The sequence below is a fragment of the Leuciscus leuciscus genome (assembly GCF_965113295.1).
Source record: "Leuciscus leuciscus genome assembly, chromosome: 24".
Taxonomy (NCBI): domain Eukaryota; kingdom Metazoa; phylum Chordata; class Actinopteri; order Cypriniformes; family Leuciscidae; genus Leuciscus; species Leuciscus leuciscus.
The window spans coordinates 17,915,928-17,941,693 of NC_138723.1; the positions used below are offsets into that span (position 1 = coordinate 17,915,928).

A 25,766-nucleotide genomic window follows, 5' to 3' on the forward strand; every position below is an offset into this window, starting at 1 on the left:
TAAACCTACCCGCCACTGGGGGTCTGATGACCTACCCTAACCCCGCCCCTAAACCTACCTGTCACTGGGGTTAAGACCAATCAGGGATGACTTCCCTAATGAATATTCATGAGTCTTCCCCTACCATCCTGGGAAACATTTTTTCGCGTCCGCCGCCTCATACACACACACAACACACCAGAGAAAAAACTTTGCAGGTCCATATAGAGAGCCTACTCCGATGAAAACGGCTTCAGTGAGCTCAATTTATAGTAACACCACATTTTAATTGTCAGTAACGGGGGAAACTAGCCTGGAAATCCAGACCTAAATCTAAAAGATTAATGGTCTGGCGTCGACTAATGAAAATCGCCCAGCTCGAGGGGCGGCACCAAGCATGCATTTGAAAATCTCACTGCACGCAATCCGATTGTTAAGTCTGACGTCACGCGTGACGTTTAGCCTTTTCCGGGTCCAAGCGCTCCTCTCGTCCAGAAATAACAATGGTGGAACCTGTACATTTATTTACGATTACGTCCTTCTTAGTGCGGCACCTTTGGCGGTCAAAAAGGGTTTAAATTCCTTTAACACCAACAGAGTGGTTAGTGTAGCTCATCACTCAGGTGGTATAATTAAGGGTAGAGTCCAGGCATCAATGAAAAAGAAGATTTACGAGGTTGAAGTGAGTTAGCTCGGGACACGGGACACAGCACTGCGGCATTGTAAAAACACTCAATAATAACCAAAACACTAGCGAAAGCGGTAGGTAGGTAGAGAGGACCTGGACTTTGGACCCGGAAAGAGTATTATCGGAGAGTGGTTACGTCACGACTTAGCAACCGAATAGGATAACACTACGACCAATCACAACAATAAACCCCATACGCTTAAGCTACCAGCGGAGCTAACTGGTAGATTATACTCTTACTGTATCCGGTCTGCAAAACAGCAAAAACGTCCTTCTTGCAAAGGAACGATTCGAGCGGCGTCTTCTGTTCCTGTTTTAGATAAAAAGCCAAGTCTAACTCGTTCATTGTAGCGGCCAAAGCCGTTTTAAACAACTGGTGTTCATCCATAAGCATCTTGCAATGTTTACTAATGACTTCGACGTCACAGCGCTGTCGTCATCTCGCTTCTGACCCGCCTTTATCAGATAACCGGATGTGATTGGTGCAGATCAGATCAAGGGGCATATTTAATGAGCATTGTTACTCGACACCAGAGTAACTCGCTGAGCAAATTCAACTTGTGCTCTCGCGAGAACTCTGGTTTACCAGGGTAGAGGGAAACAGTAATTCGTTTGATTATTCGTTACTGAAAAAAATAACGCCGTTAGTAACACCGTTTATTTATAACGCCGTTATTCCCATCACTGAACATGACACATGCTCCGGCACGAGATCCAGCGCAGTTACGGTGGAAACAGACAAGAGACTGACACTTTAATTACTTCTATGTTAATTTTTTTTTACTTCTAATATTTGTTAAACGAGCTTAAATGTAGGCAATATATTAAAACTATATAAAATATGCTATACTGTAAAATATAATTGAAAATAAAGGAATTATGCAAACCAGTGGTTGTGTGGAGTATATTTTTTAGTTTAGAGGATTAAGTTAATCTGTAAACATTAATTCATGAAGTAAAAAAATATGCTAGTATTAGTAGATAATGAATAAACGATTATACTGTGTTAAATTAACCCAATTTGCTGGCTAAAATTAACCCAACATGTGTTCTGTCATTGGGTTGTTCTGACATTGGGTTCTGTCATTAACCCAGCCATTGGGTTGTTTTTAACCCAGTGTGTTTTTTTTTTTTTTTTAGAGTGTACCAATGACCTCAGATATTTAGACTTAGCAGCTTGTCCTTACACCATCTTCTCTTCTGCGAGCCGTTCTGTGCGACCGAGTTGAATAATGGATTCAAGGCTGTAATTTAGGTGTTGAACGATTTAATTTCCAAAACTTTTCCATTCCAGGACCCATCTAGTATAATTTCAAGATTCACCAAAATACTTGAGATTAGAAAACAATTGACATTACTGTAAGATTAATCATAATCACCAGTTTGATATGACAGAAATTGAGTAGGACTATTCTACCGTGGCCGAGAGAGCTCAACAGAAAACACATGCAAATAGAAAAAACACATGCAAATAGAAAAAAAACACACATGCAAATAGAAAAAAAAAAACATCCGCAAATTAAGAAAACATCTTCATCAGTTTCACAACACACGTGTGCTCCAAATAACACAACCAAATACAGAAACGCGCTGCAAAAGTTCACAACACAACCAAATACAGAAACGTGCTGCAAATAGCATAGACCACAACGGAAATAAGTGGTGGACCACCACTCACAACGGACCACCAGGGGAACCAAATAAGTGACGAACCCGGCTGGGACGTGCTTATTGCCAGGGGGGCAGTGTTTCGGAAAACATTGAAGCTTCCCCGGGCGCCGCCATTGATTAGCGGACCCCTACCTGCTGTTAGCATTCCATTGACTCCCATTCATTTTGGTGTCACTTTGACAGCGAATAACTTTACATCTGAGGCGTTTAAAGACTCCATTTGTCTATTATTTATTTCTAAAGAAACACGAAAATGTATAAAAGGCTCCATTACCTTGTATCTTACGTTATGGCCCCGTAGAAACAGTTTTTGTAAAAATAGGCTAACGATTGCGTCATAACAACGCGACTCTCTGTCGCACAGTAGAGAATTCCCGTATGGACAGGAGGAGAAGCTCGCGGGCAATCGGGGGATGTGGAGGCAAAATGACAAAATAATTCATCAGAATACTTAGCAAAAGTTTCTCCTGCTCCTAGCTCATGGACAGATCCTACTCACACTCTCCGTCTCTGCAAGTTTCGGAAGGGAATGATTCAGATTTCTCTTGGCACAGCTACTAGAAGACAGACAGGTTGCTCACGTCACATCTACGTCGTCAAGCTCAGTTTGAGTCTGCGCAGTAGGCTACGCTCAGCCATCAGGAAGAGAGCTTCTAATTGACTTCACTTTTTTCCGTTGAAACCTATGGGGTCGCTGTGTCCAGTTTATATACTATCTATGCTTATTGCTCGTGAGCATCCCTATGCCCTCCTCCCTTTGAAGGGCAGACGGCAGAGCCCTTGAAGTGGGACTTTGGAGTGAGCAGGGCACTAGTGTGGCATTATGTAGCCGTTTGGAACGCACTTAATGAAGGGAGCAACGAAAGGCAACGTAATTTCCTCATTATTTTCACCTGGGATGTTCCCATGACAACGAAGCACGGTGTCCATCAGCAGAATAGCTGTTCTTACGACAGAAATATAATGCTGTTAACATAACTGTTGCAAATTTATATATATATATATTAGGGGTGGTTAATCTGTCTGATTTCCCGATTCGATTCGATTACGATTATTGAAGTCCCGATTCGATTACAGTCGATTTTCGATTATTAACGATTCTCGATTAGCGATTATTGATTTTCCATTTCACAACAGTAAACGAAAATACACTACAAAGTGATTGCAGTATTAAAAAAAGTCAGCTGCTGAATTACTTAACTCTTTTATTGAGTAACAACAACTCAAAGCACTTTCTGTGTCGTGTAGTTATAACTTCAGAATTATTTGTATGTAGCTTATGTTCTGTAGAACACAGAAATGAATACATCACATTGTGTTGTGACTCATCAAGTTGAACTAAACAATAACAAATAAATGAAAGGCTTATTTCCTTTAGGAAGTAGATCAGAACCAACATACTGTAGAAATTGGACAATTTTCTTCTAGAAAGACAAGGTGTTCAGGTGGAAGAAGACTGCAGGTTGCAGTCGAAACATGTCAAGGTAAAGAAAAAGTTTTTTCTCCACCTGAACACCTTGTCTTTCTAGAAGAAAATTGTCCAATTTAATCATTAAGAAGACAAAATGAACATTTTTGAACAACTTACTGTAGCTTCAATTAGTTACATACAAAGCCACTCTTATACACAACTAAATAATAAAGAGTTATGACTTGAAATGTTTGCTGTATACTACAATCAAAAACAGCTTATACAAAAAAAGTGAATGAACATCTGCAGAGAGCACAGTCAAAATGTAACTTTTTGTGACTGAAATTGCACATATTGCAGTATAACGTACGTATAACAGATCGGTTTACACAGTGTACTGATGTGAAAACTAAACAATACAGAAAGCAGCTCTCATACAAAAATACTAAATAGGCAACAATGAAATTGCCAATTTTACATACGTTAGCTTTTAACGAAGAAGGTGCCGTTCGAATTTGGCGCTCAGCCATCATGAGTCTGTTATGTATGTGCGCGTCTCTGTTATGTGCACGCCACAGACTGTCCGCGCACTGCACGTCCGCTTATAGTCCGCCCACTGCACGTCCGCCTTTTGCGTTCCGTCAATATTACGTTATTAGACAAAAAAATAAAAATTTTTTTTTTGAAAATCGATTTTTTGACATTTGTGAATCGATTCAGAATCGTCCACGTCCGCATCGCGATGCATCGAAGAATCGATTTTTTCCCCCACCCCTAATATATATATATATATATATATTTTTTTTTTTTTTACAAAAAAACTTTTAAAATATGCATTATATATCTGTGTGTGAGTGTCTCAACTTTAAAACGCTGGACCCTACATTACCTAACATTTCTTATGAAACTTTTCTTTATGAAAATTTAAACATAACATGAAAAAATGTGTACAGTGTAACTGATGTATAGATTAATATTTCTCGTATAGAAAAATTCTCTATCTTTTTTATTTATTTTAGTTTTTAGCTCATTGTCCTTTTCTCATTAATTTGTATTCTGACGACATTGAACATTGTTCATACATTTTGTATATTGTATACAAGTTGTATGTCATAAAGATGTCATCTCTGTATGTTTTTCAACAACAACAACAACAACAACAACAACAACAACAACAACAACAACAACAACAACAACAACAACAAAAAAGTTAAAAGAAATAAAATAAAATAAAATAGACTTTTGAGCTGTATGCATGGTAAGCACGTCCCAGCCGGGTTAGTCACTTATTTGGTTCCCCTGGAAACATTTCTATTGTGGTCTGTGTTATTTGCAGCGCGTTTTTTACTTGGTTGTGTTGTGAACTTTTGCTGTGCGTTTCTGTATTTGGTTGTGTTGCGAAACTGATGATGTTTTCTTAATTTTTTTTATCTATTTGCATGTTTTTTTTTTTTTCTATTTGCATGTTTTTTTTCTATTTGTATGTGTTTTTTTTCTATTTGCATGTGCTTTCTCCAGTTGCAGCGCGTTGAGCTCTCTCGGCCACCGTAGCCTACTATTCAATAATTTTTATTTTATTTTATTGTACAACTTTAAAATTTCAAAACTGTTGTTTACGTTTTAATTTCATCATTTGTTAAAGAGTACAGGAAATATGTCCATAAAAACTTGAAACACGCTCACTCAGGTCTGGATATAGATAGGGCCAGATTTACTGATTAACAGGGCAAATTATTCCAAACAAGCACTGATGGGATGGAGTGTAAAGTTCTGCGAGTGATCTACTGACGACACGCAAATTAAAGAACACAGATGCAGCCAGACCATTTCCATAATGACCAACAAGAGCAGCACACATTAGCATCCGATTTAAGACGTTTTTTTTAATGGGCGGTAATGGCGCAAACACCACCGAAATGACGAGCGCAAACCTTAGTAAATCACCTTGCGTGATTTATTTAAATACTCTCTTCCCATAAATTTAGCCTCTGAAAGGAAAACTCCTACAAATGCATATAGCCAATTATAAGGTCAGCCACAAAAAACAACTGTCCACGCCTTTTCAGCGCTAATTTTTCACTGCCTGTCTACAGTAAATCCTTACAATACCTTTTTCTTTTCTTTTTTTACATCAAAAGAGGGTTTGCGCTGGCTGTTTGTAAAACTGGCCAATAAACTGTAATCAGCGCTGCAAGTGTTGTTAAACTCATCGCAGTGTTCAGTGCAGAAACGCTCTCATGCTCGTTCCGTGTGCTGTGTATAACATGCTTTTTACAGTTTCCTTATGTGTTGGTAGGTAGCCAAATGCACACAAAAGAAAGAAATATATATATATTTTTTCAGGCAAAAGTAGCTACTTGAGCTGCCAATCAATTGGTTCAGAAAAGTAAAAGCACTTATAATCCTAAACAAGTAATAACTAGTGCTTGCTCTAAATTCTGCTATCAGATTTGGCTTAGGTGTATTGATTCTAAGTATAACAGTTCTTAAATCTCAATCTTTCATGTATGTGCACTTTTTATGATGGGAAGTATTGAGAAACAGAAACTTTAGGACAAAATTAGTTCACATTTTTTAATAACATGGCACAATTTACATAACACAAGTTTAACTGAGGAGCATGCTGTCGCCTCACCCTTTTTTTGTACATGATCTAGAAAGGACTTTTTTACGTACATGATAAACAGCAAAAATTTCTTACAATCTCTTTGCAATACGTATTGACTACCCACTACTGCTTCAGTGGACATTTTATTGTTTGATTTTAAGAAAACAAAAAAGTAGAGAAAATTAAAAAAAGAAAGAAAAAAAAAGCACTGCACAACATCTGAATTTCACAGAGTTTAAAAGCGCACAACTATCCCTCCCATGGACTACTAAAATAGATCTCTGCTCATTAAAAACAAACTTCCATAGCTTACAACTCACTTTATCATTGTGTAGATACATAATATTTTAATACACAGTTAGACCAATAGGGAATTGTCCTGCTTTCTGTCCTCAAACATCTGGTGACATGAAGGGTTGTGTTGTCATGTTTGCACAGTCTTTTGATTTAGAGGTAATTCAGCGAATTTAAGTTTTGTTAGGTTCCTGAAACATTTGTGTATTTGTAAGGATTGTCAACACAGATTTGTATTATTATTTATTTTTCTTTCTATCTTGACGAACAAAAGCTTGTTTTTGGATCAAGAGTTAGGGAATATGCTTGTCAGATTGAGCTTCAGTGTGAGTAATACTCATTGCTGAAAATCCCCATCTAAGAACAATCTTGTAAGTCATGTGTAAGCATGTACTGTTGCTTTGAAAGGAGAATGTGAGGGTTCAGTAGAGACGGGTAGTCCTCTAGGAGAGAGAAAACGTGATACAGAGAGAGCCCACGCATGAGTTGCATAGTTGAAAGAAGGGATGTGGTCTCTTGGACAATATGATCCTTCAAAACCATTAATATGCAGCATTAAACTAAAACCAGAGCCGGTGCACTCGCTCTCCTTTTGATCACTGCCCACTATGTACAGCATTTCAAAGTAAAGCTTTCATAACACCCATTTGCATATTTGTACCTTACATTGTTTTCCCTCAAGGGGAGAAAACACAGACTTTGCACATATCTACATAGTTTTGCCTTTTGTCAATGTATTGAGGTACCTGTACATTCCAAAACCATCTTTTCCATGATGGAGATCTAACATTTGTCCACTTGCTCAAGATCAGTGTACTGTATATGTTTAAGAATACACACCAACGCAGGAGCGAACAGGATAAAAGAGCATGAAAAAATCTCAGTCTTTTGTACAAAAACAAAAACGCAACACACACAAAAATCAGTAATGCACAATCTATACACCGATATAATACAGCCTCAAGTGCTTGCTTCTGAGTTCCATTAGTTCATCAGGGGGTCTCACCGTGCCTCGATGTCTTTGTGTGTGTGTGAAGGGGGTCTGTCTCTAATGTCAGTGCCAAGTGGGGTAGTCCGTCTGGGAGACGTGGAACGTGCTCCCAGCGTTGGGATAAGAGGGGGTGGGGCACTGAGTGATGCGGTGGGGGGGGGTTTGTTGAGGATTCCATTCTGGGCGGCAGCAGCCACAGCAGAGGAGGGGCTAACACGGGGGTAGTGCATGCTGGGAAGTCCGGGGGCCATGAGACCAGGGTGAGGGAGATGTCCATCTAAAGCGGGGTGATGCATGGGGTGCAGACGTCCCTGCTCATAGTCCTCTCGGAGCATGTGCAGACGTTCCCTCTCTTCTAGGTGTGCCCGCTCTTGTTCTCGCCGCTGTTCCAAGGTCAGTCCGTGAGGGTGGTCTCGGTTAAAGTCATGAGGCTCACGGTCTCGGTATGAGCGCTCTGCATCATACAGCCGCGGCGCTGCTAACCGGTGCAGAGGGTCATTCCGTAGTAGCAGATCCCGAGCTAATGGATCCCTCCGGTGGATGTCGAGTCCCCGGTAAGGGTCCCTCATGGGATCCCAATGAAAGGTGGGATAGGGAAACCTCTCCGCCCCTGGGATGGGACTGATACCCATAAAGGGGGCCACCATACGAGTCCTCTCCAGACTACTGATACTGTTTATGGGATGCATGCTGGCCATGCCCATGGGTACCGGCATTGAAGATGGAGGGTGGAGAGCAGCGGGAGGATGAGGTGCTTGTGGCGTGGATCTTTGCTCTGGTGTTCTTTCCGTGGGACCGTCCTGTTCCTCTTTCCTCTCTTCTTTCACCTTCACCTCACTGTTTTTCTTCTCATAGGTGATCTCAGCCTTCTTCTCCAGAACATCTCGAGTCAACCCGCCGTTCACCCGATCTACGCCGCCTGGCCGCATGTAGGGTGACGCTGTAACCCGATTGGCCGGCTTGTCTTCAGAAACTCGGCCATCGTGGATGACAGAAATGTCCTTGTCACTGTGGTGATTCTCCTTCCCCTTGTGCTCATCTGTGTTGGAGTCTTTCCAGTCTGAGTGCTCTCGTTCTCTCTCGCGATCTTTGGGCTTGTCCTTGTCCCGAGGCTCGCTGGAAGAGATGTGGTTCCGTGAGGGCTCAGATGACCGAGTGTGACCCAACAGAGTGAGAGGGTTAACAGGAATCGGGGATTGGTGATTCTGGTGCCTCTTCTCAGCAGGTTCCCTAGAGGTGAAATGGACCATTATTGTTTGGATAATCAACAGTCTACTGTTCATTAATGTACAATAAACCTCTCTTCAGGGTGACACAAGACCTCCGATCACCTCCTGTTTATTCTGCAATAATGACCAGCTGATTGTAATACATACTTAAAGAAAAACTCTTCCAAGCTTTGACAAATAATATTACGTGATTCTTGTGTTAATATCATTCACACAGCTCTACACACCGTTCTTTATCATCCTTATTGACTGATGAATCCCTCTTCTCCAGGTCACGTTCTCTTTCCCTGTCCCTTTCTCGTTCTCTCTCATGTGAGCTGACTGATGCGCTGCGTTCTGAGTCTCCTGGTTTGAGCCAGGGAGGTGGGGTGGGGAAGGACGGCGGAGTGCGGTGGAGTCTGTTCCATGGCTCGTGGGGTCCGCTGAAGTGCTGTTGTGCACTGGGTGCATCTTTGTGACCAAATACAGAGTTTGGTGCTGGTAGATGGAAAAACAACATGGTGAAATTTTATTTATGTTGATCTCTATTTCATGCAAATAGTAATCTTTGATATCAGATAATTACAGTTGTAATGACCTTTTAACCTACAATTAGTTGTGTTAATTAAGGGATAATGTACATCCAGCCGGTTGTTATTGCAGAATAAACCCAGACAGGGTGATCAGGAAGGGGTTTACTCTGCGATAACAACCGGCTGGATGCACATAATCCCGCTTAATTACATGGCTACTTGCCACATAAGTAAATAATTTGACATGAAATATTGATCCGAGACGAGTCAAAATATTTTATTAGCTCTTTAAACGCAAATGAAAAGCTTCCGCGGTGAAAGCAGCTGCTAGCAAGCGGCAAGTTCAAACTAGATGGACATTTAAGGGATACAGTACAGTCATACCACTTATTACATGGTATTTCACCACATAAATAATTATGGGGACAAGAGATATTGATTTGAGATGAAGTGGTTTTAACACTACAACTGCCACGTAGACGTTCAAATGTAGATTGTCAATAAAATATCCAAGTCTCCCAGTCATTGACTTTTAATAAAAAATTTTAAACAATTTTTAACAGGGGATTGTAAATGATAAAACCGGATTAAAAACGGGGCATTTATACCTAAAACCACCAGCAGGTCAAATTTACCCATTTAATGCCTTTATTTTCACGCTGTGTTTGACAGGGCCGTTTGAAGGAATTTGGGGGCCCCAAGCAAAATGGACATGGAGGCCCCCCCCCCAATAAAAAACATATTATAATATGTAACCATATTCCGTCCGTTCGAAAAAAAGTTGCACTAACTGTTTGTTACAAGCAGCATTTGCCGTCAGGGAGGTAGCTAACATAAACATATTTTTTCTAGCCTACCTGCAGCAAAATTACACCATTTGTACAAGACAAGTGGAGCTATTTTATCCAGTGTAATTTATCACTTACCACTAGGGGTGTAACAAAATTCACGGTTCGGTTCAATACGATACACATGTGTTACGGTTTGGTATGTTTTCGATAAAGCAAAAAGAAAGAAATGCCAATTTCCTTGATTTATTTATTTTTCTTTCTTTTTTTTATCATAAAATATGATTTCTTTTTACTTTGAGCAATTCTGGAGCTATAATTGGCTCTTCTTAGGAGCATATAAAACAAAACAGCTCCTTGGAAAAAAATTAATGTAATATTGTAGTAGTTATAAACAAATGTTTATTTTAGTTAAGATTAACATTTGCATTGTATTCATAATGTCAAAATAAAACCGACGTAATGTTACTTGAAGGCATTATAGCCTACTATTCCTGCCAAACTATGTGAATGTTTCTCACTAGATCTCGCAGCGATGTTATTACTTCTGTGGCGAATTCAAATGCTTTCTTTACTGGATCTCTTATTAGCGCTGTGTAGTAACAGTGTCGCATGATCACTATCGGCTCGCGCTGCACTGGTCCAAACTGATAAACAACGGTCCGTCAACCACACAATAACGAGTAGCTCAGTTTCGTTCCGCTTACATTACGTTTGCCATTTGATGTTGGGCAATGTTGTGGTCGCGCCGGCGTCTCTACATTATGAGCGCGCTTGCCACGCGCAACGCGCCTACATTTGAAATAACGAAATTTTGGTCGGCAGGAAAAATTATCCAACGAACCGTGGTTGGCTGGCTGCTGTCAGCGACTACTGAGAGGGGCCCCCTTGAGGGGGATCCCGATAACAGTGTCATTGCACTTTACTGCATTGACTATCAAAGGGGCGCTCACACAGTTTGTCGTTGCATTTTATTCTTAACCAGTCGTTGTCTTGGGGCCCCAGGCCAGCTCGGGGCCCCAAGCAATTGCTTGGTTTGCCTGCCTTGTCGCGACGGGCCTGGTGTTTGAGCAACGTGTAAGCTTACTGTAAACAGTCACACAACACATGTTCAAATGAAGATGTTTTGGCCTACTCATAAATGTTCAAACTTTGGAGTATTTATACATTTATGTTTTGCTATTTTTATTGTGTATTATTCGCTACTGTGTTGAAGTCTGCCCATTTCCTGAAAAAAAAATTCCAATCTATGATGTAATGACATTTTTTTTTTCATGATTACCCAAAGTTTATTGGTGTTGTTCTCTTGTTCAAATTATAAATGATATAACTGAACAAATTAATAATTAATTAGGTGATACTGTGCACTTGAATTTGTAGTTGCTGTAATTGACTGCAGTGCGGTATTTTATTCATTTAAATAAGATGGGTTATCTTAATATGTGATAAATGACATTTTATTATAATATTAGACCACCCAAATATGTATTTATTTCCTTCTAATTCTCGTTGCCACTGCAGGCTGGTTTAGCCTATATTCACCGTTAAGAAAAGTGATTAGTATAGACTGCTTAAAATAGCCTTGAACATAAAACAACGGGACAAAAAGATAATTGATGTCTAAAAAAACAATAATTGAATGACTTTAGACATTACTTTGTAAAGACAGTGGCATAATACAGTCACATAATATGTTTTTTAGCCATATCAAAACAGAAGTCATGTGCATGGGTAAATTTGACCCGCTCGTGGTTTTAGGGATACAAAGACCCTTGGCGGTTCTAGTGTTAAAATCGTACCTGTTTGTTATCTTATAAACCATTACAGTGTACAAAACAATCTTTGCAAATGGCAGCAGCTGCATTTGAATGAAACAAGAGAGTGAGTCTGCGATACCAGATGACAATTAAATAACTGTACGCAAAATATGGATTTGAGTTTTAATATTTTATTAGCTCTCCAAACGCATAACTTCCACGAGGAAAAATAGTTCCTAACGAGCATAAAACGCTGACTTAGGTTACCCGGATGAGCCTGTGTTATCAGTGTTTTCCGGTTGTTATTGGGGGATAACATACTGCTTGATGGCGCGATTGACCAATCAGAATCAAGTATTCCACAGAGCCTTGTAATAATGAGATGATAAAAAGTTGACTGAAGATGAAATTTCTAATAAACAACAATTTAACTAATTGACACTCACTGAGTGCTGGGTTTCCCAGCCCACCAAAAGCTGCAGTGCTTAATGAGGCCAGACCTCCAAATGAAGGCGGTCTGCTGAAGGGCTCTGACAATCAAAACAGGAATAAAGAATCAATCAATGAACAAATGATTGTGTGATTTACCAATGAACTACAGCTTGTTTCATTATAGAATGTTAACTTTTCACAATGAACCAGCTTTTAACCGAGTCCTTAGTTCACAAATGAACAGATTTATCAACACGTTTTAGCACACTGACTTTCAAAGAAGTGTTCAGCAACCCTTAGTCCAGGGTTGTCCAATCCTGTAGAGTTTAGCTCCAATCCTAATAAAACACACCTGAACCAACTTATCAAGGTCTTCAGGATTATTAGAAGCTTTCAAGGCAAGTGTTGAGGCATGTTGGAGCTAAACTCCGCAGGACTTTGGCCCTCCAGGAGCAGGACTGGACACCCCTGCCTTAGAATATACACATTTCAGTCAGTAATTGACTGCACAGTGACACCTAGTGGAGGAGTGTGAATGTGCATGTGTACTCTTGTTAGCTTACCTAAGTGGTGGGGTGCTGGGGTAAGAAAGTTGCTAGGATGATGTGGATGGTGTCCGAAAGGTGCAGCTGAGGGATGCGTGGACCCTGAAACAAAGACAGACAGACAACAATGAAAACTATTCCACTCTTAAAGCAAGCCTAATGGTCTAGGCTACATACTAATGGGCAAAATCTTCTTTGATGATACATCCTGACAGGAATGAAAAAAAAACAGTACATAACACAATGCAAGCAACATAATAAAATTAGAATGTTCCCATCAACAAAGCTGCTCTCAACAAAGCACAGATTGCTTTAATTATAATGAAGGATTGTAGTTTTGTTACTTCACTTGTTTGCAGTACAGTTGGATACTGCATGTAATGAGTACTAAGAAATGGGGACTAAAACAATGACAAAACTTTTAAGGATAAAATAATTAATTAGATTAATGGTTACTCACTGAAAAATACTGGAAGCACTGCACTTAATCTGTGTAGTGATCTCTTTCAACTCTAAGATTTGGAAAATCCACTCACCTGCTGCTGAGAAAAGCGATGCAGGTCGTGCCAAGTCATGAGGGTGATGGATGGCTCCAAAAAGGGTGGGGCCTGGGGGTCGACAAAGGAACTCCGGTTTGAGGCCAAAGTCCAGCTTGTGTGGGTCAACCTGCATCTGCTGCTGGAGAAGGCCAGGTACAAGAGAGAACAAATGTGATACCCCTTCTCAGAGTACCTCAAAAATTAAGATTGTATTGTATTATGTAGTTCAGAGTTAACAGGAGGAGACAGAAGAGAGCCAAAAGAATATTTATTTTCATATGTAGTGATCGGAAGGGTGCAGTAAAAGTGAAATCAGGTTATGTATGCAAATCTCACCTTTACTTTCTGTTGGTGATGATAAATTTGCCAAGCTATATGGACATGCATAGCACACCACTTTCCTGGTTTCTTTGGAGACAGAAAGACAAGGCAAGGTTTTCATGTTTAGACATTACTAAATTCATGTTAGTTTCATTTTATTAATCTAAACCTTTTAAGCACTTTTATAAAAGAATATCGCGTACATCTGACAAGATTATCTACAATTTTATGTAATACTGTTGAGCACTTTTAAAAGTGAAATTTAACTTAAAATGTTCATTTCAAGTTTCTTTGCTTGTTCCCATATTTTGGGCATGGCTGCAAATTAATTAAGCAAAATGTCATTACAAAGTGTTTTCAGATAAGGGAGTCATATAGTGTCTCCTATAGACTCTGAAATGAGACCGTAGAGTCCCAGCACACAGCTAATTAAAGAGACTGTGAAGCGGAAGGCAGGTGCTCAGTGTAAGGTGGGATTAAACTGTAATGAGCTTTTACTCTATTTCCTTCATAGTCCTGTGGGGAAACAAACTGAATAACTGATAAAGCAGTCTTACCCTGAGAACTGGCCGGAACGGATCTGTCAGCTAGAGAGGAAAGGGAAAAAGAGCGCAAGTGAGAGAGATTAGGGACACAAAGCTGTCAGTCAGGGCTTTTAATTAGCATCCGAGCATCACTTCATCACTGACCAAATTAAAATGTTAAAATTTCCCTTTCTAATGAAGCATTTCGTGGAATAATTAGGCCAGAATTTAGAGTATTCCCCTTCCTATCACTGCCAGCATACCAATGTGGACAACAGTTTATCATGACTGACAAATATGATGGTTAGTTTGCCAGCAGTAGTTTAAAAACCACAGTCATCACAGTTTGTTCGTTGCAAACTGTGTTTTTGGGGTGCTTACCCGAGGGTCTTTCTGAAGAAGTGTGTGTGGGACGGCTCCAGGCCTGGCTGCCACGTCTAAAGGATTTGAGGTCTATAGTGTACAAAGACAAAAATTAAGCATTCTCAGCTTATCACAAGATACCTTGGGCCTTATGATTTCCGCGATGCAGAAAACCCAGACGAATCGCGGAATCAAGTCATAAAAACGGAATTTACTGTATAACGCAGAATTTCATGGAAGTTGTCACATTTTTGATGAATAAATAAAAGCAGGTCAGTACACTTTAAATCAAAACACAATATAGACTAGTTTCTGTGAATATTAAACCGCAAAAAAACTATTTAAATATGAATCCTGCATGTTCTGCGTAGAATGAATGGTGCAGACGCACCCACACACACTGCAGTTCATTACCACACACACACACTGAAGCACGCATGCTTTCAGCCTCGCTATATGAGGACATGAACGCATGAACTTCATCTCCAGAGCCGCTCTGAGAGTCACTTCACAAGCATTTTACCGTTTCATTAGAGGAAATCTATCGTCATATCATAAACACACAGAAATTCAAAGGTCTTCACGGCAACCCACCAAAATAAGTTTGGTTTAACTTGAAGAAATTGTGACAAATATATTACTGTTGTACAGTAGAATTTAGCTACCTCTCCATGTAATTATTATTAAAACTTTATTTGTAAATTTTTTTTTTTTAATTTCATATGATTAAAAGATACATTTAATTAGTTTTATGCCTTCATTTGATTGCCAGAAAAATGTAAATACACAACACAGAATTTCTGAAATGTTATTTTTAAATTAATTAATTGTTGTTGTTATAAATTATAATAAATAAAAAAAAGTATATAAAAAATAAAAAAAACGGAATTTGGGAAAAAATGTAACGGATTTCATAGAGCCCTAGATACCTAAATCTTCCAGTATCATCTCTCACTTACTCGAGCATTACTGTTAGCTAACTGGGGACATCACCAGACTGTACACGTTAAAAAGAACATATGAAACTGATTCTCTATTTATACTATACCTATACATAAAATTAAAGTAGTAACGGACTGTCTGAGATCTGTTTATGTTTAGCCAGATCCATTCCATGTGTGCAGGAGAACACTCAGAAGAGCACAGGAGGTTAGTTTTGGGAGTTGTCTTGAAATTCCGACATTCAGCGTTTGATATTGTGATACCTTGGGCTGGAACGCTCCCTGCAGAGATCCGAAGGGCCCCGTCGGCGGGATGACGGGAGGAATGCCAGACACTGCTGGGGGGTAAGAGTGGAACAGCTGAGAAAAGAAAAAGGATATAAGACACAGTTACTCCAAGAGGTTCTTGTTTGATCGTGTCAGCTGTTTACAGTTATACAGTGAGACCAGAGCCTGCAGGTCGCTGTACAAACTAACAACTACACAAGATCAGCTGCTGACATTTAAATGGCCTTCTTCATTACAAAATGCATGATATAAAGCATCATAACATGAAAATACGCACCATGTGAAAATAATTCACAACAATGTTTTGCTTAGTTTTTCTCTTTATAAATGAATAAATGAAAGAAAGTGACTACAAAGCACCTATTCTGCTCCATATAATGATACAACCTTCATCTGACCCTTGGCTGTTGTGACATTCAACAAAGATTAACAGCAAGATGAATTTACAATACGGGTCACTCTCTAAACCTGCTCTGATAGCAATGACTGTTATTATCACAACGCACTGCATAATGCATGTAATTACTGCAGAGTGTGTGTTCTTGGGTGGGTGTCACAAATGAATCATTGCTAAATGGCGACTCCGTAACTGAAGGGCAGAGATCAAATAAATTAAAGTTGCATTAACCTGTTGGACAGACAAGCAGAATGAAACACATTTCATCTCTAACCCGATTCCAGCAGTATCCAGGAAGGCATTTCAGTAAAAACATATCTTGCAGCCAATCTGCTTAATACATTTTTTTATGAAAATTTGTGCCCTTAATACATTTAGAATGTAGTTAAGTGTTTTTTTATTTTTATTTTATAAAAGTGTAATAAGGCACTTGAGAGGCCTATTGTAAATATAGCTCTGGCTGCGTGTGGTACCTAAAAATGCCCTAAGCTGTGACCAGCATAGCCCCTATTGCTTAAAACACCCATAATATAAAGTATGATGAAATTAAATGAAGCAGACATAAAAATGACAATGACCACTACACTAAACAAGAAGAAAAAAAGCCACCACAACAAATTACAAAAATATGACAAGGACTCACGCTGTGTCTGTAGAAGGGGTCGACTTTAGTGGGGTATTTGTCGAACTGCAGAGAAAAGGAGAAACAGAGCTCAGTACACACAGGAGTCTTTCAGGCCTACAAAAAATTTACTCCTGACAAATATCTTGTGGAGTCATGAGGCTCAAAACAAATACCAAATGCTTTAATGTGCTCTCCAGAAAAGTGTGTTTGGTTGGCAGTAAAATCGTCTCTGCCCTGATTAATGAATTTTAGCACAGATCAGAATGTAGCCCTGCATTATTCCTGCTGCCCCCATCCAGAATGTTGTTTTGCGTTTTACAGTGAATTATCACAAGGGATTTCTCTCGTTAATATGTATAACTCAGCAATTCTGTGAGTGGTCAAGTAGAAGCCATTCGGCAGTCTAAAAATAGTCCTATAAACAGCTCATTTAATGAGGTTTGAGTGGTCTAATCTGGATCCAGAGAGAATGTTTCCCACTCGTGAGTAAACAATGCGGCTCTCAAACTAGTTTTATACTCTCATTAGCTAACAGAGCGCCATTCTCAGAGGCTTTTGAGCCTGGCATGGTTCAAAAGCCACTTTTAAGCCTCTGTGGGCACTGTGGTTATGATCGAGCTGTGTGTGGGAGTGTCTGTATGAAGCCTCAAATCACTAATCAGCTCTGCTGCTTGCCAACCAAAAGCCCTCAGTCAAAACTCCACCAGACCAAAATGATGTCATTAAACTGGGAATGAATAAACTAGTATTAAGTTCTCAAGGCTTGGCTGGAACAAAAATGTATTGCCAGTGGCTCTGACTGCCAATTCTAAAATCAGGGCAGAGAACAGAGGGTGGAGAAGCATGCCAGAGAAAAACAGCAGTTTTTCAACATAGAAAAGCCACATTGTGGCAAGAGAGAAACGTTACGATAGAGAAAGCAAGCCACTGCCATTGCTTCTAGTGTTTACTGAATACTGTACCGTACCCGTTTATAATTCAGCAGTCGGTACGACACATACACATGCACAAATTTAGTAGTTACCTACAGTGTTCCCACAGTTTTTGACAATGATTTCTGATGATTCAAGGATTTTTACAAATCATTTTGATGCATTTGATTTTGACAGATGTGATCTGATTTGATGATTCATTAAAAGGACTCACAATAGAAATTTCCATGACCGTGGGAACCCTGTATCTTATATACATGCATTTGGTTTTTATTAGGGCTGCACGATGTATCATTTTTAGCATCGATATTGCGATGTGCGCATCCACTATAGTCACATCGCAGGATGTGCGATGTAGTATAGGGTTCGTAGTTGATCCGTAATCCTTACGGGCCAGCTGCTTCCCCGGTTCAGAACACGTGATTCGCAGAGTAATTGCAAAGTTTAACCATCATAGAGTGACATCATTTGCATGTGTTTTTAAGTCCTGTCTGTTTAAACATCAAGTGCAAGAAGACTGGAACTCGCAGAATGAAACACATTTTTGTGTGCGCACACAGAGCCACGCAGACAGCATGTGAAGTTCATGAACACCGAATTCCCTTCCCTTTCTTATCGATTTGTGCATGAACGAATATGTGCACGGAAAATTAAATCAAAATGCCGTCTCAACGAGTTTCCTCATAAACAGTTGGTTATGAGTTGTAAACAGAGAAAGAAAACGGATTCTTGTTATTACCGATAGTGGATAGTGCATTCGTCTTAAAGTGACAGCAGCCCAATATACACGCAACTGTTTGTGTCACCAAAGTTCATCAAACAACAAAAGAGAAAGAGAAAATCACTTTTGTAGCTTTAACAAAGATAAACTGTATTAATTAAAATACAGAAGTCACTATGCAGACTTTTACATTTGAATTTTCAATGTCTGTACCTGAATGGTTAATTTAACTAAAACACATAAAGGACTACTTATTTAATCTGTGTCTTTGTTCTATTGTATTCATCTAGGCTTGTAATTAGTTTATTATTGTCTATGCAGATGCACAACCCTAGCCTGGGAAAACCCAGACAAACTTCCGGCAAATTTAGATTTGCTTTGCAAGTAGTCTGGCAAAGAGCCCATTCAAGCAGATTTCTAATCTGTCCAAATCGCGGCACCAATCAGAAACGTTGAGGCTTTACACGATGACGATCGCTCTGATTGGTTTTAGGTCTATCCAATTGCGCCCAGAGACATTTGAGCGACGTCCGTTGGTGAAGCGCACCAACTTTTAAATGCATTATTATATTCAAATTGCAAACACATGAGGACAGTCTCCATGAAAGACCCACTGGCACGTGAACGTGCTACTACATTTCTCTCCGAAACAGTAGGAAATTAAATTAGATTTAATAGAGGATTTTAACTGTGACAAGATGATTGACAGGGCAGTTTAAGTGACAGGATGCACGCGACAGATCCGTCTGATAAAGATGACGAAGTAGTATGTCTCAAAGCTTGCCTACTTTTTTTCTACACATTCAAAAGTAAATACCTTTTCTTCACAAAAAGAGTACATACTTTTATGGCGTAGTTTAACTTAGGCGAATTGGGACGCAGCATATGGCTTTACACGATGACGATCGCTCTGATTGGTTTTAGGTCTATCCAACTGCGCCCAGAGGCATTTGAGCGACATCCGTTGGTGACGCCCCTTTGGAAATGAGTTATTAATGAAGCTTTGCCAGACCATAACTCAGTTACTACTGAGAATGGTCTGGTTTTAACCAGGCTAGCACAACCCTACAAAATTACCCCAATCATCCTAAAATTATTCATTCTTTACAAATAAAGCTATTAAAATCATGGTGAAATGGTTTTCATATCGCAATATATATCGCAATGTCAGTTTTTTCCAATATCGTGCAGCCCTAGTTTTTATGTTTTTTATGTTGTTTTTATTCATTCAGTTACCCATTCAACCATTCAATTATACAATCACCCAACCATCACCACAATGTATTTTTTTTTTAGAGTTGTGTTCCACTTATCCTCACATTTCTGGCTGGGGTACGCACCATGGGCGGTGCAGGCGTGGGCATGATGGCGTGGGGGAAAGGGGTGAAGGTGTGCTGGTGTGTGTGTTGGTGTGTGTGCTGGTGCTGATGCTGATGCTGATGCTGGTGCTGGTGGAACTCAGTCCGCAGGTATGGAGGGGGACCCAGTGATGCCCCGCGATCAGCACTCTGAGACGCCAGGAAACGAGTATTTAATTCCTGCCGGAGAATGTCTTGTTCTGTGAGAAGAAAGAGGTAGGGAAACAAAAATAAACGTTACGTTTTAAAAACACACATCTAAATTGGAACTTAACCAGAACCCCTTTTCAAAAGTGTTTATCTGAATGCAGAACAAACATTCAGATAAACGATAATTACATGATCCAACATTAGCTGGCAAAAATATCTTACTTTATACTATGTATTAAAGGACGCTAGATGAGAGATTGGTACCTGAGTAGGCACTCCCAGCTGGGTGTCCGGGGACCGGCAGAGTGTTTGAGGTGAGAGGAGGAGGTGGAGGCAGAGCAGCAGGCGACGCAAACATATTGGTGTGATGAGGAAGAGTGGAGGACGGCAGGGAGGGGGGGAAGGCGTGCGAAGCCGTGGGGTTCGCTGGCAGGGGGAAGGTTGCTGCTGCCCCAGTGGGGGCAGGTTGGTGATGATGCAGATGAGGGGCTGGAGAGGGGCCCGGGGGCTTCCCTGGAGTGCTGCTTCGACTACTGCTGTGAAAAAAGAGAAAATAAACAACTGTAAAAATGTGCCTGTATAAAAGACCTTTCCAAACAATGATCACAAAACTGCTACAAAGTCTGCTATAAATCTAGCAAAAGAATCCAGTTTCAAAAGCCTGGAAAATGTGCATACAGTGGTGAAGAATGTTATTCCTGGAGGGATTTTCTAGCTGCACAAGCTAAAGGATTTATCAGAATTGTACGCAATCTAACAAAGAGCTAATTTACAGGCTAAGTAATCATTTAAACGCAAATTATTTCATATTAAAAGCTGCACACAGACACAGAGAAACACAAGGTATAATTATCATCAGCAGTCTAAAGAAATCTAAAGGTCGGCAGAGAAGGGTGAGAGGAGGGAGGAGAAGATCTGCCTCTCTGCTGGAAACTGGGGTGTCTGAGTCAAGCAGAGAAATTGTTATCTACAAGACGCCGCCAGCTACAAGGCAGCAGCAGCATCTATTTGGGAGGGGAACGAATCAAACCGTCTAATCTCTCAGCTGGGGTTCTCTCTGTGGTGCTGTCAGGCTCACGCACACTCACACACAAACACATACAGACAGGGATTTGTGCCTCATGTTTACTGGAGGATTGATACATTTTACATTCTAATACAGGAATCACGCTGTTCCGCTACAGTATTTAAGAGCGGTGGGCTCAGAACATCTGCTCAATCAATGTACAGCACATCTGGAGTATTACAGAAACGTTTTGCTAATATTTAACTCCATTACACTCATTTGTTGCCCACTCACCTCAGGCCGTTAAGGGTTAGGCTGCCACTGTAGGCTGAAATCGGACGGGGGTGGCACCGTGACGGTGGTCTGTGCTGCACAGGTAGGGTGGGGTTCTGCTGGGCTGGTAGCACTGGTGATGGGGGGTGGTGGTAGATGCCTGGGGTTCGAGGTGGCCTTGGGTTAGATGGAGGCTCAGATGGGTCCCGAGGCTGGGGCGGGGGTGCCTGAGAGGGCTTGTGGCTCTGGGTTGGAGGCAGAGCGGTAGCGGGCGTGAGCGGTCTAAGTGGGCGCTCTGGGCAAGGGTGCTGGGTTTGAGCTGGACTTGGGGGCAAGGGTAACCCCCGGTTGGAGGGGGGTGGCTGGAGATGAAGAGGGGTGGGGAGGGGAGGTTTGGAATGGGAAGTGGGCACCAGTGAGGGGGTGGCCGAGGAGAGTTCGCGGGAAGTCTCCTGGCTCTTCTCTTGACTGCGCTCTAGGCCTGACACCTTGGGAATGGCCAGGCCACGCAGCTCCTGGCTGGCATTGGTGGAGAGCGTGTCAATGCTAAAATCTGGAACTGAAGAGACAAGAGAAGTAGACTTTGTGTCAATGCTAAAATCTGGAACTGAAAAGACAAGAGAAACCACACATGCAAACATATTTTGGAGGTAAAGGTCTATCATTTGATTTAACAAAATCAGATTTGAACTAAATGGAAAATAAACTCATAAAACAGCAAGACTTATGCCACAGAAAATAATTTATTGTAGCATTGATTTTAAAAGAGCAAAATAAATGTGTAAATCTGCTCTGCCAGATCAAAGATGTGTCTACTCATAATCAAATTCAGAGAGCAAAATCATAACATAACATACAACCATCATGAGGGACAAGAGCCTAAATGCTAATTCACACTGCACCGACAGACACCAACCAACGGCAACAGTCACTTGACAATTACAGTACGCCACTTCTCAGAAATTCCAATTCTGGGAATACTGACGGCGATTCAACATGTTCAGTCTGCGAAAACAAGTGCCGAGCAATGCTAAAAGATGCCAACAGTCAAAGCTAGCCGAACGTGTCTGTTGCCGTTGGTCGGTAAGGTCATGTGAATGCCTTAATGTCTTTTATTAGGGAAAGGACATAAACTAAGGAAAACCTGACCGGCACACCCAAAACTGCTTTTACAATGAGCTGATATTAGTGTTTTATTGTACATAAGTACATAAAGTACAACGAGAAAGGAAGAGAGAGCGACTGTCAACCGAGGGTTGATGTATCCTCTGGGACCAAAAGCTCTTGGGGATCACAGTGCATGCACAACTCTGATTAACTCTCTGTCTGCCTCAGAGGGAACCACAGCCCTATGTCTTTTCCATCTCTTCACACCCAGCCTGGCCTCTTCATCGCCCGCAGCAAGGGATGCTGATTGAGCCTGAATCCCATAGGCTTTGGGGATCCTTCTGTAACAGAACCCCCATGGACTGCTGAACCCTCTCTCAAGGGCCTGGGGGCCTCCCAATGCAGTGGCTCATGGGACCCAGCTCAGAGCAAAAGGTCCCGAGTGTGCAGCTGAGAGATAGTGTGTGTGATGCAGACATTAAGGGTCAGCCTGGGCTGCAGCACTTTGCCAGATGAAGATAATAATCTGGGAGTACAAGGTGCCCCTGGGGAATGGGTTTGTGTCAAACATCTGCCATCTGACATGGTGGGAATGCAAGACACACGTATGCATAAACACTCATATGTATGGATATGCGTGCATGCAAAAGAACAAACGAAATGCACACACAAAACCCGATCATTTCAATGCAACCCTCTACAATGCGAGTAAATCACCAAATTGCATGCTAGGTGACTATAAATGTATTTAATTAGCCAATGGCTAGTAATTTGTACAATTTCACTGGCCTGTGATCCAGTTAGAGGCCAAAAATATGTTTAGCGCAGGTCAGGGCTCTACAGTGCGAGTATTTCACTCGCATTTGCGCCTAAAAATAGTTATGTGCGAACTTGAAAAATTATTTACGAGCACAGTGACGGGCTGTTTTCAATACACTGAACAACAGCGCGATGAAGCGAAGCGTACCATTGATTTCACATGGAAAGCAAGCAAGAGGACGGGGTTGCAACTGCGCGATGTGAACATAACATGATGATGTGCTTAACTTTATTCAAATGAGAGCGACGATTCGCAACCAATGAGCCAATCACTGAAATAGTGTGGGAATGTGCGGGAACTGCTGGATTTTAAGTGAGAGAGTCAAGTGACTCCTCCCAACAGTGCTAAAAATAAATGTGTGAGAGCATGTTATTGGCTATATGTCATGTTATAGCCAGATATGATGACGCTACTGCGACACGCATCACGACAGATGAGCGATCTATTCATCAAGCCAACGCGCAAACTGCCGCAAATGAAAGTGAAAGTAAGTCGTAGACGCTCAACACACATATCATATTCATTAATAGTAAAGAAACGAAATTATATTAGGCTTCCAGTGCTGCTCTCTCCTATCGCTGATTTTGAAATGAGCTTATGATCAATAAAATGCAGCTCATATCTGTTGCTTTTCGTGACGTGAACTCTGCATAGGCCTAAATTAAATCTGCATATAGAAGAACCGCGGGAATAGAAGATCCGATTTATATCAGTTTTGCGAAAACACACTTATGTGACTAGGTGTAAACAGGATCTACACCATAAAAAAAAGTCAAGTAAACACTTAGTGAGCTAGATACGCAACACAGTATCAAGTAGGGGTGTAACGATACATCGATATGGATCGATGCATCGATATAACGTCTAACGATACGATGCATCGATTCCACTCTTAAAATATCGATATACACCTTTATTTTGACACTCCACATTCTCACGTAACATCCTTCCGCCAAAGCGCACATTTTCGTTTACTCACCAACCGCCTGCCGGTGTGTCTTTATAACGTTAATCTCCTCATCTGAAATAGACGCCTGACAAGACTGACTAAACCCTACGTTTTTTCACAAAAGCCGGTTGTCCGCTGTCAAGGCATCGCGAGTTCATGTTTTACAGAGCAGAGACAAGCACTCGCACCCTTGTTGGTGAACGCGAGTCCGTTTTAGCTAACGTTACTCAGCGCGCAGTATTCAGATGTCACTTTGAAAAGACGCGCTGGCTAAGAGGAGTTTCGTCAAAGCTGACTAAGTGATCGAGGATGGATAATTTCAATGAACTCGTGATATCTTCTTCAGCGCGTAAAAGGAAAATAAAACCGGAAACATTTTCACAGAACCTTACTAAAGCAGTTTGTTTAGTGGTGAGAGAAAAGCTCTCTGTACTGCGTGTACGTTATCACAACAACAAAGTTTGTCAGGCGTCTATGTCAGCTGAGGAGATTAACGTTACGAAGATTAACCGAGTGTTGTATTATTTATCATAGCAATTACTTGATTTTGTTTGACTCAGAGAAATGTGAATCTGCTCTGCAAAAAAAAAAAAAAAACGTTTAACATTAAAGCATACTTTCAATTAACTTTGATTTTGTAATTTACCTGTATTTAAGTTATTATTATTATTAATCAAAACAACCCAGCTGCAGTTTGATTGATATTACTTGGAATGCACAATAATAATAATAAAAAACATGATTTATGAAAATGAACAAGAACGGAGTACTTGCAAATGACCTCTTCTGTTGTAAATGTCCCAATTGGGAGAGGGTGTGCAATTTTCAAAGAGTTTAATTAAACATTCATGTTATATATTTTGGTTGCATTTGTGAGTTAATAAAAACGTAACTGGTTGTGTGAACATAATATCTAAATATCGATTAATCGATCGATATAGCCCTGAATCGAATCGAATCGTATCGTAGAATTTTTTGAAGTATCGGCAAATATCGTATCGCTGGCTGAGAGAATCGATATCGTATCGTATCGTGATGAACTGTCCGATTTACACCCCTAGTATGAAGCCTATAGTCATTATCTCAAAAGACCAAGAGCAAAAAAAACAAAACAAGGAACTCCAGCACACTATCAATACTTGCAAATGAGTATAACATTTTTATTAGCAAGGTCTCACCAAAAGCCCAAGTGCAGAAACTGAAGTTACGACCAAAACAGTCGACACTGAGGACAGGAAGACGACAAAAACTCATTTTTGAAGACAACTTAATGTAGCCTACTGCAAGTACTGCAAAGGAAAAAAGCAAGCGGGCTTTTGTTTTGTTTTTAGCACTTTATACTTTATTGAGGTGTTCATTATTTTTATATATTTTGAAGTAGGCTAAAAATAATAATTGCATCATTATTAAACAGGTAGTTCACACAAAATAGAAAATTCTGTCATTTATTACTCTCCATCATTTCGTTCCAAACCCGTAAGACTCTCACTCATCTTCGGAACACAAATGAAGAACTTTTTGATGAAATTGAGAGATTTCTTTCCCTC

The 25,766-nt window shown here is 40.5% G+C and overlaps 1 protein-coding gene across 6 annotated transcripts in view; it reads right to left on the reverse strand.

The window, feature by feature from the left end:
- Positions 1 to 5,828: 5,828 nt before the first annotated feature.
- Positions 5,829 to 25,766, reverse strand: part of auts2a (activator of transcription and developmental regulator AUTS2 a) — a 346,002-nt gene continuing 326,064 nt past the window's right edge. Inside the window, exons 7-19 of one of the 6 annotated variants that reach the window (XM_082157791.1) lie at positions 21,365 to 21,902; positions 20,329 to 20,600; positions 19,897 to 20,114; positions 16,922 to 16,966; positions 15,858 to 15,953; positions 14,671 to 14,742; positions 14,323 to 14,352; positions 13,781 to 13,852; positions 13,442 to 13,583; positions 12,924 to 13,007; positions 12,375 to 12,458; positions 9,099 to 9,348; positions 5,829 to 8,872 (exon numbers count right to left, since the gene is read on the reverse strand). In XM_082157791.1, the coding sequence (XP_082013917.1) occupies positions 7,654 to 8,872; positions 9,099 to 9,348; positions 12,375 to 12,458; positions 12,924 to 13,007; positions 13,442 to 13,583; positions 13,781 to 13,852; positions 14,323 to 14,352; positions 14,671 to 14,742; positions 15,858 to 15,953; positions 16,922 to 16,966; positions 19,897 to 20,114; positions 20,329 to 20,600; positions 21,365 to 21,902 (3,122 nt within the window). In that variant the 3' untranslated portion in view covers positions 5,829 to 7,653. Of the gene's footprint in view, positions 8,873 to 9,098; positions 9,349 to 12,374; positions 12,459 to 12,923; positions 13,008 to 13,441; positions 13,584 to 13,780; positions 13,853 to 14,322; positions 14,353 to 14,670; positions 14,743 to 15,857; positions 15,954 to 16,921; positions 16,967 to 19,875; positions 20,115 to 20,328; positions 20,601 to 21,364; positions 21,903 to 25,766 lie in introns of all 6 variants that reach the window. The other 5 variants (XM_082157789.1, XM_082157790.1, XM_082157788.1 and 2 more) reach the window with 5 other exon arrangements.